At 38.7% G+C, this 19629-nt stretch overlaps 1 protein-coding gene across 5 annotated transcripts in view; it reads right to left on the minus strand.

Annotated features, from left to right (window-relative positions):
- Positions 1-19629, minus strand: part of si:ch1073-416j23.1 (rac GTPase-activating protein 1) — a 118269-nt gene that overhangs the window by 2909 nt on the left and 95731 nt on the right. For 4 of the 5 annotated variants that reach the window (XM_039757393.1, XM_039757394.1, XM_039757391.1 and 1 more), the window contains 4 exons: positions 7277-7385; positions 4996-5128; positions 2176-2302; positions 36-150 (listed from right to left, as the gene is read on the minus strand). In XM_039757393.1, the coding sequence (XP_039613327.1) occupies positions 36-150; positions 2176-2302; positions 4996-5128; positions 7277-7385 (484 nt within the window). The remainder of the gene's footprint in view (positions 1-35; positions 151-2175; positions 2303-4995; positions 5129-7276; positions 7386-19629) is intronic. The other variant, XM_039757392.1, reaches the window with a different exon arrangement.

Below are 19629 nucleotides of genomic sequence, written 5' to 3' on the forward strand. Positions count from 1 at the left end.
AACAACACCACCTGAATGACACTACACACACTTACAAGGGAGTCGAGGCAGTTCCACTGTTAGCGGTCAGTACGCTACATATTGAACCTGAAGATGGTGTTTTATGGAAACAGTTCATCTCGGGAGAAGTCAAAGGCTTGAACAGACGACCTATTCCACCCCATGAAGACAAAAAAAAAAAAGTTATTTGTAACTGAAGTGTTTACAAAGCATACAAATTATTGTGCCTAATGACGAACTCGCATGTCACAATGCTCATGTTCCTGTTAGGATATTAAGCTTTTGGCACCAAAAAGGTTGATCAGGATGGAAATAAAAAAAAATAAATAATAAAATAAAGGATGGAAAGCAAATAAATTCAGAGGAACACATGTGCAGTCAGGTCCACAAGTATTTGGCCAGTGACAATTTTCATAATTTTGGCTCTGTACGCCACCACAATGGACTTGAAAAACAGCAATTATGTGATTGATGTGCAGACTTTAAGCTTTAAGGAGTTTACCAAAAATATGCCATGAGATCTTTAAGAATGACAGACATTTTTATACATGGTCCCCCTATTTTTATAGGCTTAAAAGTATTTGGACATTTGACTGACAAGTTGTTCCATAGCCAGGTGGGAGCAGTTCCTTCATTATTTCATTAACTGTTAAGCAGGTAAAAGATCTGGAATTGATTTCAAAATTGTAATTTGCATTTCGAAACTGTCACTGTGAACTCTCAATATTAGGTCCAAAGAGCTGTCCATGCAAGTAAAAACAGATCATCATTAGGCTGAGAAAACAAAACAAACCCTTTAGAAAGATAGCAGAAACAGGAGGAGTGGTCAAATCAACCATCTGGTACATTCTTAAAAAGGGACACTGTTGGGAGTTTAGCCACCCCAGAAGGCCTGGACAATCATGAAAAAGACAACTGTGCTGGATGATTGCAGAATTCTTTCCATGGTGAAGAAAACCCCTTTTCACCACATTTAACAAAACCAACACTCCTCTCCTGGAGGCTGACCTATCATTCCCAAAGTCTAAAATCAAGAGAACACTTCAAAGTAAAGATACAGGGTATTCCACAAGGTGCAAACCACTGGTAAACCTCAAACATAGGAAAGACAGATTAGACTATGCCAAAACTAAAATCAATATATACCAGAATGCTAGAAAGTGAAAATTATAGAGAAGAAAAGAAATGGCTCATTCTAAGAATACCACATCATCTGTGAAACAAAGTGGAGGAGGTTTTATGGCATGATCATGCATGGCTGCCAATGGAAGTCATTCACTAGTGTTTTTTGATGATATGACTGCTCAGGTCATATCAAGAAGTAGCACAATGAATTCTGAAGTGTATAGGGCTACAGTACCTCCTGCAATGGATGCCACTTCACAGTACAGATGGAAAATTAGCCAAAACATAATATAAAAGCAAACCAAGTGCTTTTCAACACAAAGCAGTGGAAGATTCTTCAAAGGCCACGTCAGTCAACTAACCTCAACCCAATTGGACATGCATTTCACTTGCTGAAGACAAAACTAATGGCAGAAAGCCCAATGAACAAGCAGGACCTGAAGACAGCTAAGACAGTAAGGGCCTAGCAAAGTATCTAGGGTGGAAACCCAGCACTTGGAGATGGCCATGGGTTCCAGGCTTCACTGACTGTAAAAGATTTTCAACCAAATATTGAAAATGATTTTTAAATTTATGATTATGTTAGTTTGTCCAAATCCAATATTATAAAAATGTCTGTCATTTCTAAACATTTCATATGATAGTTTTGGTAAACCCCTTAAATTAAAGCTGAAAGTCTAAAATTCAAATCACATAATGATTGTTTTATTTCAAATTGTCGTGGCGTACAGAGTCAAAATTATGAAAATGTCACTGTCCAAATACTTATGGACCTGACTGTACATATATGCAAAATATGTATGTAATATTCAAAAGCATGTGTCTCTATCATAAAACAAAAGAAAATATAAAGTTTACACTATTTTAACACATTAGCTACTTCATTAAAATGACTGCTTTCTGGTGTAAAATGAGCATTGTAGTCTAGTTTCAAAAAGAAAAAAGAAAAAAACACACGCACACAGACTGCAAAACTGAAGCAACTTCATGTACAGAATCGATATTTAATTAAATAAAAGAAGTAGCATTTAACATCATTGGAAGATTTACCTTTTTCCATGTAGTTACCTTGAGTATTGATGTTAGTATTAATCACTGATGAAATTACTTGATCATTCTCCACCATTAGAAACTGTTTCCAATATTCTTCAGACAGAGACAAAAGACGAGCTACTACCTATTTTTAACAGGAAAAGTATCGATTCAATATTAGGGGAACTAACTATGGAACAAATATGACTGTATTTTGCAAAATCACTTGACTCAAAGATTGCTTAACATTACACAACTGTTGAAGATGTATGTACCTCATAAGTCTTGTTTATTAAGGTAATCACAAGGTGTGGTTTATATAGTGTCTCCCACTACAGAAGTAGTGGAAGAAAAGGTCAAAGGTACACCTACATTTTCATCAGCAAATAAGTATTGGAATAAGGGAAGTGTCACGGCTTCAGAAAAAACTGTCTACAACCACCACATCTGGCTAAAATGTCAGATAGATGAATTCACAAATAGGAATATGCCAGCCATGCTCACATTTAAAGACTTTTAAAAAAGGGCACATTGATCATTACAAAAGTAACAAGGAGCAGCACAGCACCTTTGTTGAATGATCTCTAACGCTATGTTTAAAAATGCTTTGTTGAAGACAACCAATGCAACTCTGTTAAGTTGTTTAATACCAGCAAACCAAGAAGGTGCTGATGTATCAGTGATCAAAGTGAAGGTACAGATATGGAAAAAGAGTTATATAGAATATGGAGAGTAACTTTACAGTATCCTAAAAAATGTTCCGGCAAACCTGTCAATGGCTTACAAACAACACTGTTCCCAGCAAGGCTTGGGATATGTTGGTTTCACCTGAAGATTACCATCAATAGGTGGAAGGAACTTGTTAAGGGACCCTTAAAACACAGTGAATTCTCACTGCTGGGAGATGAATCATTTTGTTGAACCATGTCCATTCCTGCAACTAAGATCACCAGTGTAGTTCAGAAAGTCTTGACGGGGCAGTGATGCTTTAAGTACAGATGTTAAAATAGCATCTTGGATACTAAGCCTCTTCAACATTGCATGGTTCCTAGTTTTTATAAGAATGGGATAATAGCCTGATAACAGCATTCCTGGGAAGTTCTAACGTGAGAGTGCTGGTATGAACATGCCAGCTGATGTATGAACATCAGATCGAGCAAATGTGATGTTCTTCCTGACCAGCGAGTGCTCTACTCCTTTTCCCTTCCATGAGTATTTAAAGGGATTGTAGTTTGGTTTTCCCAACCCTATCTATACATCACTCTGCATGGGGAGAATATACAACATCCTTACAAGAGGTTGCCCCAGTGTGCTAAAGAGTTAAGGATATCATCATTGATTTCTGTCTGATAACTTCATGAGCAGCATATTATGGTAGTATGAAGACTAATATATGGATGATATAGTCTTCTTGGGCTTATTTAACTATTATCTAAGACAACTTTAAAGCAGCAAGCAGAAGTGTGTATAATGTTCACCACTTCTGGGACCCTGGTTGTGTGCCAGAAAATGGAGGTAGCAGCTGTCCACATGTAGAAGTGAAGATACCTTGAGTTCTTGCCAGTAAATGTATGTGAAGATAAACGTTACACTGACCAATCAATTGGCACAATGGCAGAAGTATTGTAGGCTAATACTGAATGGTGGCGGTCAACTGGGACGTCAAGTCACCTGACAAACCTTTCAAATTACTTCTTGGTCACCACCCTTATCCTCTCTTATGGGCACAAAATCTGGGTAGTAAATAAAAGATTAGGATTATGCATACCCACAGTTCCTGAAAAGTGTTGATGGGTTTACCCTACATGATTTACTGTCTGGCAGGAGCCACGTGAAGCAGCCAAGACTGGGATTAGGTAGTGAGGACGTGGCAGTTGATTCTTGACCAGCTGAGTGAGTCATGGGTGAGCCAGGAAATGAACAAGGAGTTGGGTTGCCCTCCTCCAGGAGGAGAAGGAACATTAAGGATGTGAAGATGGCGTTTCTCTCGTTTTAATTCCGATTTTATGTCATGCATAACCTGTTTTTATGGATTGTTTATTATGGCTAAAGCACATCACTTTTCATTGTTTTAATAAAAGCACTTGTACCTTTTTTCACCTACCCTTTGCTATGGATGTGTATATGTCCCCATCTGCCTGGCTTGTCCCGTTACATTATTGATTGTTTCATGTTCAAAAGGCCCCTGCATGTAGTAGGGAGAGTGGAGCTGACCCGCACTGTCACAGCATCTTACGAGGATTTCAACAGGGCACCACCAGCAGCAAGCATAAAGGTGAATAACCACTGAGAAGAAAACCCTGGACACATTTGAAATAAAAACTGAAAAGGGTTTTTTCAGTTGACCCAGGGGCTCTTAGGAATACACCAGAGGGAGATAGTTGTCCAGGTCACTCCTTTACCATAGTACCCACACAAATAAAATGAAGGAAAAACTTCCTCTGATCTAGTGGCTGCAATTAAATAAAAATATTTTCATGACCAAAAAAAAAAAAAACCACAAACAGCAGAGGCATCTTAGGAGTGCTTAAAACCTTGATTTTGTGCCAATTAAGAACATTATTTCCAAAGGAAAAAAGGGGGTTTGAGAATGTTATGCATTTACAGTGCTCAGAGGGTGGGAGTCAGGAATCCCCACTTACTGGCTTGCAGGTGTGATAATTAAGGGGTACATATTCTACTGTCTTTTTTGGTTATGGACATCAAACTGTCCAGATGTTAAATGTTGTATTTCATTCATTTTGATAGAATTTTCTACTCTGCACTTACTGTTTCACTCATTGCTTTAAAGTACAAGAAAAGCTGCAGAACATATAGTAAGAAGCATTTTAATTTTACCTTAGGCTGTTCAGCTGTCTCCTTCATGATTTGCACAGGGGTTGGATCAGGCACGGAATGACCCACAATAGTGGGGCCAAAAACTCTGGAGAGGTTATTTAGATCCATTTTGCAATCTGGACTTTTCATTACGCTAAAAAAGTAAAAATAAAATATACTGTAAATACAAAAACATTACAGAAGTATAGGGTAAATGAAAAGCAAACATGCGGCCACTGGAAAGATGTTTGATTTTATAAGTATTGTACGGATTATGCAGACAAGCAGTATGTATGGTGTATCATATATATGAGTTTCTTTAAATACATAAATAGTAATTTCATTAAAATGTACTTAAAAGCATGGACATGAAACAACCCTGTAGAATACCAGTCCACTACAGCGCCTACTCAAACACACACCCGCACAAGGTCAACTAGACGCTGTCACAGGAGGACCTACCTGGTTCCCACCATGGTACTATAAGCGTTCCAGATTCCATCTTAAAAAGAGGCTCTGGGAGTCACAGTCAGGAAGCAGGGGCAACACTTACCAGGTGGGCAGAAGGAGAGAAGAGAGGCTTAACTTGTCTTAAGATTGTGTAATTGTTGGCTTTAAGATACATTGTGTAATAAACATTCCTATATTTGAACCCCAGACTGTATTGGGCATTTCTGTGTCTTGAGGCTCAGTGGCATCCCCTATTGGTTACAATACCTCTCTTGCTACCAATATCTTGCTTGTAAGGAACAAGATATTAACATCAAAATATTTTAAATTAATATATTTGTGTATTTGCCTATGCAAAAAGGCTAAATTTGGCATAATTTGTTACTACTGTAGATGTTTTCTCATATGAGGACCTAATTTCCAGAGACACGCAAATAAAAAAAAAAAGTGTCCAAATAAAATGCTGCACCTGACACCATGCAAGTGGACTGAAGGAAAAAAAAATACAGAAATAAATACCTGTGCCATATCAGAAAGTACTATAAAATACACAAGTATATAATATTAGAATGTCACCTGGTTTAAATTAATCTGATAACAGGGAATACTCCAAAACGCTGACAAAAGCACAGTCTAAGCATGTTGGGAGATCAGTCAGTCACAAATTTGAGGAAGACAGGGAAAAAAACAAACAAAAAGAAACAACCTTGCTCAAAAATTTTGAGCATGCCTTATTCCTTAGAGCAGTCCACTGTAAACAACTGGAGAAAGTAGGAAACTACTTCTAGTACAGTTCTAAATCCTGTTGCATTTACAGTGAGTGTTATTATTCAATCCCACATATGCTAACGACGAGTATCAAGGGCATAGGTAAAAACACTTAGTGATGACACTAAATTTCTTCTGAAATCATAAAATCCTGAACACCATAGTTGTTAACTATCAGTATAATTTTCATCACTTAACTGAAAATGAGAACAAACAAAGCAGCAGCATAAAACAAATCAAGTATTGGCCTTCTCATGTAGTTTAAGCATGTTCTGCACAGCGGAAACCCAGCATATTTTATTAAAATTTCTTTATTTTCCATATTGAAAATTGAGTACCACCTCTCTCTTTCCACTGTCACACTGAGCTAATATCATAATCCTACTTGATTTTCAGAGACATGACCAAGGTTGCATAAATGATGACGAAAAAATTGTGTAAATTTCCAGACAACTAACATTCAAGGGATCAGATAGAAATGGTTCACATTTAAGTTGCACAGATCTGTGTCAGATTTAGTGCCGCATATACATATAAACCAAACTGGACTAGAAAAGTTCTGATTTCATGTATTAGAACATAAGAAATTTGACAAACAAAAGACCACCATTCAGTCCATGAGCTAATTTGTTTTTCATCTAACAGGTAAGCTGTTCCAATTTCTCATCCAGATATTGTACTTCTTGAAAGATTGTCAGCGTTTCTGCTTCAACTATGTGTCTCTGTAGTTTGTTCCAGATTCCCACAGTAAAGAAATGTTTGTTGCCTTTAGTCTGAAACACAATCCCCTTTAATTTCAACCGTTGTATTTGGTTTCCGCAAGTACCTGATTCACCCTTAAGTCGAAATATTTTATGATTTGATATTCACACTTCACTAAAATGGTTTTAGATTCCCCTTGGCTAAATAGTAGGCTAAGCCCCTGTTAAGACAGATGTTGGCTGTTTGCTTATGATGAGTTACACCAAGTAAAATACTACAACACGAATATGTACATCACCAATAGTGCCATAATTGTTTCACCATCAATTATATAGTACATATAATTATGCAAAATTTCTAAGTTATGCTAAATTACATTTACCGTTGAAGGTGCAAAATAATAAAAGCCAAGGTATCTCTGTTTGGCTGGGGCAACTCTTCAATCGCCTGGCATATGGCTGCTATACTTTCATCTATGTTGTTAAGGAGACCTAAGAAACAAAAACCATCAAGACTATTGTTCAAAAATATTAAAGGATTTTCAATAAGAATTAATTCCACATAGAACAAGTGTATTCCACTACAACAGAAAACATTAAATAAAGTTGTTGCAAAAAGAACCAACACAGAAGTATTTTATTTACCCAAACAATACATTTTGGTTTAGTAGTAAGTCTTGCACTACATTTTATGAGAGCAAGTTAGTTAGCTCTATCATTAAAGTGAGACTGACCACACATTTTAAAGTTAACACTTTAGAAGTTACATCACCACAACTGATTGTAGTCAAAGCATTTTAAAGCATTTTTAAAAAAATGTGAGTGATGTCCAGGCTTCTTTTCCCCCATGTAATGAATAATTTTAACTTACCATATATATACTCTAATGTTAGCAGAGTTTTTCAGCAAAAACGTCACCCTTGGCTTATATTCAAGTCAGGACCACACACTTGGTATACAAACAAGCCAGTTTCCCTTTCAGTTTGTGCGCGCAGATGATTTCCGTACATGTTCAGTCTCTTCCTGTGCATTCCCTGTGCAACCAGCGAGCAAGCGAGCGAGAGCGACACACAGACACACGACAGAGAGACACACATACAGAGAGACAGAGACACACACACACACACACACGAGTGAGAAAGGGCTGGCTGCATAAGGCAGAGAAGGCAGTTAAAGAATGCACTGGGCTTGTTTTTAAAGAGACAGATTCGAGCATTGTTTTAACCTCGTATTTAATGAAGACTTTTTTCTATTGGATTCTAACCTTCACTTCTCTTCTGTTTACAGCGATCGGTTCATAGCGTGCATTGTTGCAATGTTACTTTTCTTGGTGGTTTATTAAATTACGGATTTTTCAAATGTTCATTTTTTCCCTGTGCTTAAAACTCATTAAAAGTGTTTTTAGCGAGCGGTTCATAGCACTATTGCGTGAATTCTTGCAGTGTTCGTTCTCTCTGTTCAAGGTTTTCTCAGTGTTATTCAATGTTTTTACATTTAGTTTACTATTACACTGTGCATTCTATGGTATTATTAACTATGTTTGTGCTTAAAAATCTTTAAAAAAATATTTACATACAGTTCGATGCGGTCTGGAACGGATTAATTGTATTTACATACAATCCTATGGGGGAAAATTACTTCGGGTCATGACCAAATCGACCAGAGTTTTGGAACGAATTACAGTCGTGACCCGAGGTTCCACCGTACCTGGTTTGGTCTGCAGGCGGTAGAACTACTTCTGCGGGCTCTGTGTTGTGCTGTGCAGCCTCTGTGAGACTCATTCCTGGCGTTGTGCTCAATTAATGAGCTGATGCCTCAATTAATGTATGGTAATTTTATTGGTATTTATTTTGATTATTGAAACTTACCAGTAGCTGCTGCATTTCCTACCCTAGGCTTATACTCGAGTCAATACGTTTTTCCAGTTTTTGTAGGTAAAATTAGGTACCTCGGCTTATATTCGGGTCGGCTTATACTCGAGTATATACGGTAACTGGCAAAATACCCGCGCTTCGCATCGGAGAAGTAGTGTGTTAAAGAAGTTATGAAAAAGGAAACATTTTAAATAACCTGATTGTCAATGTAATTGTTTTGTAACTGTTATGAGTGTTGCTGTCATCAAGGATTTGATTATCATTATTTCTTTCAATCAGGTTCGTATTTGGAGGACGTGTTGTTTTGAAGTTACATTTCGTGTTTGTCAACCGTTGTAAAGAGGACAGGTTTCATTTATCTAAGTGTTCACTACGCAAATCGCTACTCGTGAATGTAAGATGTTTAACAGGCCTTCCCAGTATTAACTTGTGCTAAATGTACCATGGTGTGACGTAAGGGGAGCTGACTGTAAAAAGGCAAGGAGGCGCGTATTTTGAACGAAATGGGAGAAGACAGCGAAGGAGCGGAAAAGTGAGAAGGAAAACTGTTTAAAGAGCTAGGAAGGTGAATGGAAAGAAGCAGCCAGCGGTGAAGCAAGGAAGACTTCGTAATAAGGACGGTTCGGTGTACGTAGAAGGTGTAACAAAGATTGTTAAGCCTTATGATAATGTTCCCGCACGGAGGATTTAGAGACGCACTGGGAGAAGTATAATCTGAACCTCTCTACAGTTTTGTTTATTTTCAGGTTGTAATGTTCATCAAATTTACGTATCATGAGGACCGTGCATTTCACACCTAGGCCTTCAGTAGTGCTCTGTCTGAATCAACCCGCCCCTCAAAAACTAATTCATTGTTATAAAAACCATCTTAATATGCAGAAATACAGTATAAAGAGCCGCTGCATCGCAGATAGATAACTCCTGTAGCCACAATAAATGCCTTTATTGAATAGACAAACCAGGGGTGAACAAGTTCCTTTCTACTGCAGCTACAGCCGCGACACACAAAACATCAATAATAACTCAAACTTGCATTATTATTTAGGAAAATCACATTTTCCTCACCAAAAATGCTGATTATTTGTAAACAAAATCCATCCTCCTCTCTTTCCTCAAAAACAGTTCAATTACTCTGTCGTACAGATTATCCGTGCGCTTCAGTTCCACCAAAAAGTCTTTCTATCGCCATCGAAGCTAATGCTGAAAGTCGTACCTGCCCTGTTGTATTTCTGGCATAAGTTTTAATTCGCTTTAGGGCTGAAAATGTCCGCTCAACAAAAGCAGTGTACAGGGGAATGGTCACCGCCAAATATACCAATGTGTACAGCTGCCCCATGCTCTCATTCAGATTTTTCAGATGAAAAAAGTCAAGAAGATCAGTGGGAGATTTTCCTGCAAAATCTATGGCATACATTACAGTCAGTTCTGTTTTTAGCTGAGACAGATCAAAAACTACTCCATGTCTCTGTGTTAAACTGGAGAAGGCTGCATGCGGGAAATTTTTCTTGTATTCCCGAAACTTCTGGGGATCGAGGAGCATGACAAACATCTGGCAAATAGTCCAGAATCCTGCCATGGAGTTGGTGGCAGTGTGCGCGAGGATCTTATGCTCGGAGCGCCTGCGGTGCGTTCAGTGGCCTCGTAGAGTTCCTCATATCGGCTTCTATCCAATCAATGGGTCTGAATACGGTGACGTTGCCGTACGCCTGCTAGAGGGCCCTACTGACACCAACTCAAAATCTGATTGGTTGAAGCAACAGTTTAATCGACATTTATTCTGTGTTAGAGGGCCTGCAGAACGGATTGTGAAGGCCTCTCTGCCTGGCAAAAAATGGCTGAAATGTGATTGGTTAAATGCTTTAATACGAAAATACATGTCTGGAAGCAGCACAACCATCGTAAAAGATATGAAAGGAAGCGGACAGACTATTTGTAATTATTTAATAAGTATTCATGGACAAAATATAATTAACATCAGTTTGTGATTCAGATATTTTTTTAGACCAGCAGAGAAGGCCTTGCAGGCCCTGACGGCCCACCACTCAAGCTCATGGTTAACTCATCAGGTCTTACATGACCGGTCAGCGCCTGACAATTCTCTGCCGCTCTCTCCAATAAGATAACGGAATAATCTGACCGTAGTGTTTTCCTCGGCCTCCGGCATTGCAGGTTCTGTATATAAGGTGAACTTGCCCTTCCATGTTCTCCATAACTTTGCCAGATCTTTAGCATCGAGGCTTTATACCCTGCATCTCCTCATTAAACTTGTATCTCGCGAATATCTTGTGCGATCTTGCGATGTCCACGCCTTTATTTAATTTTAGCTCAGACCCGGCACTTAAAAGATTGTCTCGCACTTTCGCCGAGGGAGGGTTTCCGCAGTAGCTGCACTTATGAATGTGCTAAGCACAGTCCTTTACCCATGAATATTTACCTTATATGGGCAGGCAGTCAATTGAGGCGTGATGATGCGAGACACAACTCCGCCTCACACGGCAACCGAGCTGCAGGCTATTGCCGATACAGTATATGGACGAACGTACATTCCAGTTATGACCGTTGCATGTAGAATTTTGAAATGAAACCTGCCCAACTTTTGTAAGTAAGCTGTAAGTAATGAGCCTGCCAAATTTCAGCCTTCCACCTACACGGGAATTTGGAGAATTACTGATGAGTGAGTGAGGGCTTTGCCTTTTATTAGTATAGATTAGCTCTAATCCTGGGTGTAAGGTTTCACATCATATGTGGGTACAACTAGTACTACTGCGAAAAAGGTTTTAAGGTCTCAAATTGAAAGTCAGTACTCTGCAAAAGATGCATTTTCCCTACAGTTTGCTGGTCTATATGAGCAGGAAAGTACCTCAATGGCCCAATATATCTCATAGAAGTGATATTAGCTTTACACATGTGAACTTGAGGATTTATTTATTTTTAACTTTTTTCCTTGAAGATCTGTTAATACTGGCGACCTGGAATTAGAGTAATTAGCCAACCATAATCATTGTCATTTTCAATCAGATTCAAGTCTGGAATAGTCTTTGTTCATTATATGAAGAGACTGCAGTGTCATGTTCTCTATAGGGTCCTTCCGGAATACTGTACGAGTATCTGACCCAGAGCGAGTTCTTTCATAGTTCAGGAAAAAAAAAATGCTTAGCTAAAAGACGTACATTTAGTTGGCTCCATTCTTTAGTCCCTTTAGATTGACAGGGGTGCCACTGTCCTGCAACTGAAAAAAAACATTGTACAACAATGCCACCACCATTATTCTGCACAGTAGGTTAGGTCTGGTGTTTTGAGAATGAGATATTTAGAATTTACAAGAGACGTAGGATTTACATTTTGGTCACATAATTCATTATTGTCTTCCAAGACCAGGGAAAATGCTGCTACATGGTTTCCGATTCTGTAATCCTCTTCTTGACAAATACAGTATTATTATTCTCTAGCTTCCATTCACAAAAATGTCACAAGAGCAGAAAACATGAATGCTCTTAGGGTCAGCCTGGGTTGACATTTGAGGCTTTACTACTGCAGATAAAAAGTATGTGGCAGCTACTAACTACAGCTGTGCAATCATGGTGGCTCCTAGAGCCGTCAAATGCTACAAATAGGTTTGTACTCTTGAAAGGTTCTTCCACTTCAGCCAGTGAGGGCAAGGTTTTCTTGGTTACATTTCTGAATCAAATAATCATTGCCTGTTTAATCAGTCTGAAAGGAAATAAGTCACTTGTCAACATCCTATTTTAATGTGTCTCTTTACCTTCATACACAGAATTGGTCATCATAACAGAGCTTATTCAGGTGTAAAACCTTTTACAACAGAACTTATTTTAGGATCATGTCAACCAAATAAAATGGCAACAGCCACACTCCAGTTTTTTGTAACTTCATTAGACAGACACCTCTGCTAACTATACGGTGTATAAAATTCATTGGATTCAACACTAAAAATTAATATACCTTTCATTTGTTTCAAATAATGCCAAAAATAAGAAATTCAGAATATTCATTCCACTTTACCATTAAAAAACAGACTTTATGGTGTCACGTGTCTCAGTTTGAACTTTCATTGTAACTAAAAGGAGGAGATTGCATTATGGATATTTTCTAAAGTCATTTACTTATAATTGCATTTGCACTTGTAAATGTAAAAAGAGACAGAAGTTAAACACAATTAACACATTTTTCCTTAGTAAAGGCTTCAAATATAACTTGGAAACTCGATGCTTTCATTGTTGTCTTTTTGACTTTGCAATGTTAGCTTTTCATGTGGGGATATTTAAAGTGATCTGAAACTATATAATCAAATGGTAAACTTTCTACCATTTCTGGGACAGGTTCAATGGAGACATCAGGCTAGGATTGTTTAAGGCCTTTAAAGCCATTAGGCACATTAGGCAGTACTGTCTGCTTTCACTGACAGATTAATTTTGAAAACTGTATCCACAGTCATTATCACTTTCTGCATAATAGTCTTGTGATAACAAACGTTAAACTCTGCCTCCGCAGCTGTGTTTTAATAAATCCTAGCTGGTCTTTATATCAATGCATATTTAATGAGATTAGATACACTAACACAATTTAAGAGTAGCTGACCCATTAAAAGGCACAGATTCCTCTAGCAATTTAAGAAGCATATGTGTATTTATATGTAATAATCAAATGAACTTTATTGTATGCATGTTATGTGGAGAAAAAAAAATCTCCTTAACTAACCCCCATCATTAATACTGTTTTATGTGATACAGAAATATTCATTTATGACTAAAATTCAAGGAATCCTATAAAAAAGGTACACATTTAAAACCATGAATTACACATTATAATATAAATGTACACACTGAAGTACAACCACATAAATATGCATCAAGGGACAGAAGGAAAAATAAAACCATAACCTTTTGTCTTGGAATAATGCAATGTAAGAACTGTAGCAGTATCAGGAATGAATGGTTTTATGGAAAGCAATACATACAAGACAGAAAAATCAAGCAGACTGAGTAGTCACGAAAAATAAACTTTTGACGGTATTGCTGATTTTAGGATAACTAAACAAGATTTTTTATTGAGCATGACAGTGCTGTAATTTTGTGTGACTACCATTCAGAAAGAACTTGTCAGTATTAAGGATAAAGAGGTATGAATATTAGCTCTATATATATATATATATATATATATATATATATATATATATATATATATATATATATATATATATATATATATATATATATATCTATATCTATATATATCTATATATATCTATATATATATATATCTCACAGTGGTAGCACTGCTGCCTTACAGTTAAGGAGACTTGGATTCACTTCCAGGGTCCTCCATGCGTGGAGTTTGCACGTTCTCCCCGTGGGTTTCCTCCGGGCGCTCCGGTTTCCTCCCACAGTCCAAAGACATGCTGGCTAGGTGGATTGGCAATTCTAAATTGGCCCTAGTGTGTGCGTGTGTGTGTGTGTGTGTGTGTGTGATTGGTTCCTGCCTTGTGTTGGCTGGGGTTGGCACCAGCAGACCCCCGTGACCCTGTGTTCGGATTCAGCGAGTTGGAAAATGGATGGATGGATATATATTATTAACTTAAATTTGAAGACTAGGACTAGCAGATCAGAATAACATTACACATATCATCTCATCATCCACTTTAAGCTGATGTCACATTAAGCGACATCTAGTTGATGAGTATGACAGACTAGACGGCTGCTGTGGATGATCCTGTCACCAGAGCATGTCAATTTAAGCAATTGAAAATTTCCGGGCATGTCACATTAAACAACGAGTTACTTGTACCCATTCCTAAAAACAGTTCTCTTGATGTCACAATGTTCAAGCTAACGAGACGACACTTACAACAATATGATGCACTTTTCTGCCTTTATAAGTCAACAAAAAACTGACATGCTGCATGTAGGCACCCTGGTATTTGTAGTTAAAGGTTGGTTTTGACCAGCTACATACTAAAATTATCTTAGCTTTGTGCTTACTTTGCAAAGCTGGTTTGTCTGTTCAATGACTATTATACATGTGAAATACATTTTGTGTGGGTCAGTATGATCATCAATTAATTATCCCCCACCCCCCCAGTTAGTTTTTCACAATCCGTGTGCATTAATTTGTCATGGGAAATTGTATTTTAAAAGTGAAGATTTTTTAAATATAAAATTAAGATACACTTCCCATGTATGCAGTTTAAAATGGGTTTCAAAGGCACCAGTCCAAATGAAACACAAAACCCGTAAAAACAAACAGAATATATGTCCATTTTCAAGCCTAGAATGTTGTTGACCATCAGTGCATATCTTGAGGTTGCTGTAAATAAGGAATTATTATTTTAAGGATTGGGGAAGAATCACATACCGTAGGTTGTACAAGGATGGAGGTTATCTAAATATTTGTAAAAAACAATCCCCATTCTGTCTGGCCATGAAGGATTACCAGATTATGTACAGGTCCACAATCTGTTCTCTATGCTTCACATGGACTTTTCACACAATGACAATCAGAAAATGTATCCAATGATTAGTTTTTTTTCATCAGTTTTCAAATAAATAGAATGGCTGCAATGTGCTTTAACCTGTTGGCAGTGTCTTACAATATGCTTATAAATTAAAACCATATTACTGGATATTCCAAAAAAAAATCTTGTCATTGAAAATTAAATGCCTTCTTGAATAAAGCAGAAAAGCTATCAAAGCTGTGTCACACACCCGCGCTCAGGAGTCAGTCAACAAGACCAGAGGTGAATGAAATATCACAAAACAGGGGGTTGATATACAGTACTAACGCCTCTCTTATCAGACAAAAAGAATATAAATTACCTTCCGTACTTCAGTGTTCCCAAGATGGCATCCAATCGTCACTTCCACCTCTGACTCCCAACGACAAACATCACTTCTGGCGCCCTCTACATTATATCACTTCCAGTTCCACCCCGATGATCTAATTTCTGGCTTCCAAAGATGCCGTCACTTCCGTCTGACAGCCATGATGTCATCTCCTGCCAATTCACTTCCGTCCGACATTTTTCTCTGTATATAAAACGCCATTTTTTCTCATGTACATTGTTTAATTACTATAAAGTACTTTGATCCAAATTCTTGCCTTTTTGCATTCATTGTCCTTTGGACATTATACGGGACAGTCCCCAACTCTTTCTTCTTGTTTTAGAGTCCTTTTTTCAATCACAATTGGCGTAGTCAGCAGGATTTATTTTGCTCATAATGATGACTGAAGAGCAAGATTTGAACACGGTCCCGACAACCATTATGGCAGAACTACGCACCCAAGGGTGCAGATAGGAGAAACACACACCCAGTTACAGTTGGGGAGATCCGGTATTATAAATCCGTATCCTGTGTAATATCAGTCGAAAACTCTATGAAGAGTTAAGTAATGGCAGTTTTGCCGGACCATCTCTTTCCAGTTATACTGGGACAGGATTGGTCTAATATTAAAAGTGGTGTAAACTCCCTAAGAAAAATCTGGGCTTACTTATGGATAAGAATAACCCTAATCCAACTGCCTCCATGACCCATTCATCCACCCATTGTGACAGAGTTGAAGGACTATCAAGCTCTGCAGAAACCACATCAGCAACTGGGGGTTCCATATGGTCTGAAACTCCACCTGCTGAGGTCGAGAGGGATCCAATTCAAACAGCTTCTCAATTTAAAAGTATGCCATCCTCCTTTAAAAGGGAGCAATGGAAAGAAGATTCCTTAATTTGCTAGAAATGCAGTTGTTTCAGTTAATGGACATCAGTCTGTAGCTTCTGTACCATGAATGCCCTACTTTGTCATTAATAATGAACTCTTGTATTGAGTGGCTTAGCATGAGGGTGAGGTGAGTTTATTGCTCTTAGTTCCACATACTTAATCGGTGGCAAGTATGCAAACCGGCGCATGGCCATCTCCTAGGTGCCCACCTAGGTACCAAAAAAAACTCTTGAACGAATTAAGTTTAGATTTTATTGGCCTGGGATAAATGAGGAGGTCCGATTTTTCTGTGCTTTCTGTCCAGAATGCCAGTTACGTCACATTCCTAGAAGGAACCATGCTCCTCTCGTCCCTTTACCCCTCATCAATATTCCCGTTGAACGAGTTGGTATAGACCATGTAGGATCTCTTAGAACCCTCTGCAAGAGGCCATAAATATATTTTGATCTTAGTGGATTATTCCATCCGATTTCTGGAGGCTGTTCCCTTGCGCTCAGCGACATCAAAAATCATTGCACTGGATTTAGTAGGAATATTCACTCATGTTGGGATTCCTAAAGAGGTGTTAACAGACCAAGGAACTCCTTTCACGTTGAAAACGTTCAGGGAGGTGGCCAAGTTACTGCAGATTAAACATCTTAAAACATCGGTCTACCATCCACAAATAGATGGGTTGGTGGAGCGATTTAATCAAATTTTAAAACAGATGTTACATAAGGTAGTTAGTGAAGATGGGAGGAATTGGGATCAGCTGCTACCCTTTGTGTTGTTTGCCTACCAGGAGGTACACCAGGCCTCTATGGGGTTTTCTCCTTTTGAGCTATTGTACTGAAGACAACCCCACAGTTTATTGGATATGTTAAAAGAAGGATGGGAAGAAGAGGTCCTCCCCTCCTCAAATATTTTAGATTATATCGCACAGTTACGTGATTTATTTTTTGAGGAGATCCCGGGGACGCTCCCAGCATTGGCCCGACCCACAAACACTCACAGAGACAAAATAAAGCACACTGGGAACTAACAATAATCAAAGAATATAACGAAATTAATATAAATGAAAACAATAATACCACATTTGTACCCCTACGGTGATATTACATTAAACATATAAACACAAACAACTCCACACAGCAAAGTCCATGAAAAACAAAACCGGATGCAATGAAAGATGACGATAGTAAATCCAGAGATCTGCACGCTGAAAGGGAATGAAAAACCAGTCCTACCAGTAGACACTAAGGGTGAAGACAGGTGGATGGTTCAGGACCGCTCCTTTTCTTGCGGTGAAGCCAATGAATCCACTATCAGTCCTCAGCACACAGGTAGACAGAAGATGATCCAGACCCCAACAACAAAACAATCCAGGACACAGACTAAATATGGCTTAATTAACAGAAGGCAGTCTGACGGGTAAATGCAACACAAAATACAACAAAAAAAACACTCCTTTCTCATTTCGGACACCTGCCCTCCTTTTAAACCCCTCTGACCACCTTCAACCCTAACAACCCCTGCAGGGACTGCTGGGAGATGCAGATTTAAGTAATAGTAGCAGTGCTACAATGCGATAGATTGGCTAAAATCAGACCCTTATTAAAAGAAAACTTAGAACAAGTTTAAGAAGCCCAGTCGCGATATTATAACAGAAACACCACCCTCCGGGAATTTCTCTCGGGGAATTGTGTAATGGTGCTCGTGCCATTGTCCCACTCTAAATTACTGGCAGATTGGCAAGGGCTGTATGAAATGAAGGAAAGAAAAGGACTCAATTATTTGGTTAAAGAGAGAGAGAGAGAGAGAGAGAGAGAGAGAGAGAGAGAGAGAGAGAGAGAGAGAGACTCACCTAAAGGATTATTAGGAACACCATACTAATACGGTGTTTGACCCCCTTTCGCCTACAGAACTGCCTTAATTCTACGTGGCATTGACTCAACAAGGTGCTGAAAGCATTCTTTAGAAATGTTGGCCCATATTGATAGGATAGCATCTTGCAGTTAATGGAGATTTGTGGGATGCACATCCAGGGAACGAAGCTCCTGTTCCACCACATCCCAAAGATGCTCTATTGGGTTGAGATCTGGTGACTGTGGGGCCATTTTAGTACAGTGAACTCATTGTCATGTTCAAGAAACCAATTTGAAATGATTCAAGCTTTGTGACATGGTTCATTATCCTGCTGGAAGTAGCCATCAGAGGATGGGTACATGGTGGTCATGAAGGGATGGACATGGTCAGAAACAATACTCAGGTAGCCTGTGGCATTTAAACGATGCCCAATTGGCACTAAGGGGCCTAAAGTGTGCCAAGAAAACATCCCCCACACCATTACACCACCACCACCCTGCACAGTGGTAACAAGGCATGATGGATCCATGTTCTCATTCTGTTTACGCAAAATTCTGACTCTACCATTTGAATGTCTCAACAGAAATCGAGACTCAGACCAGGCAACATTTTTCCAGTCTTCAACTGTCTAATTTTGGTGAGCTTGTGCAAATTGTAGCCTCTTTTTCCTATTTGTAGTGGAGAGGAGTAGTACCCAGTGGGGTCTTCTGCTGTTGTAGCCCATCCGCCTCAACGTTGTGCGTGTTTGTTGAGCTCATGATACCATCAATGAAATGCAGCTCCCCAACATCAGCAGCACTCATGCAGCCCCCACATAAGGACACTGCCACCACCATGTTTCACTGTAGGCACCATGCATTTTTCTTTGAAATCCTCACCTTTACGACGCCATACAGTTTTGAAACCATTAGTTCCAAAAACAGTGATCTTTGTCTCATCACTCCAGAGTATAGAATCCCAGTAGTCTTCATTTCTTTCAGCATGGGCCCTAGAAAATTCTAGGCGTGCTTTTTTTGTGCATGGGCTTTAGGAGAAGCTTCCTTCGTGGACGATACCCATGCATGCCATTCCTCTGCAGTGTGCGCCGTATGGTGTCACGGGAAACAGTCACTTCAGTTTGGCTTTCTACTGCGTTAGCTAACTGCAGTGAACTTGCATGGCAATTTTCTTCAACCCTTCTCATCAGAAGACGCTCCTGTCGAGATGTTAACTTCTGTGGACAGCCTGGACCTCTCTGTAAGATGGTTGCACTTCCATCTTTCTTAAATTTGCTACAGTATTTTTACT

This window comes from Polypterus senegalus, chromosome 6 (genome assembly GCF_016835505.1).
Source record: "Polypterus senegalus isolate Bchr_013 chromosome 6, ASM1683550v1, whole genome shotgun sequence".
Classification (NCBI taxonomy): domain Eukaryota; kingdom Metazoa; phylum Chordata; class Cladistia; order Polypteriformes; family Polypteridae; genus Polypterus; species Polypterus senegalus.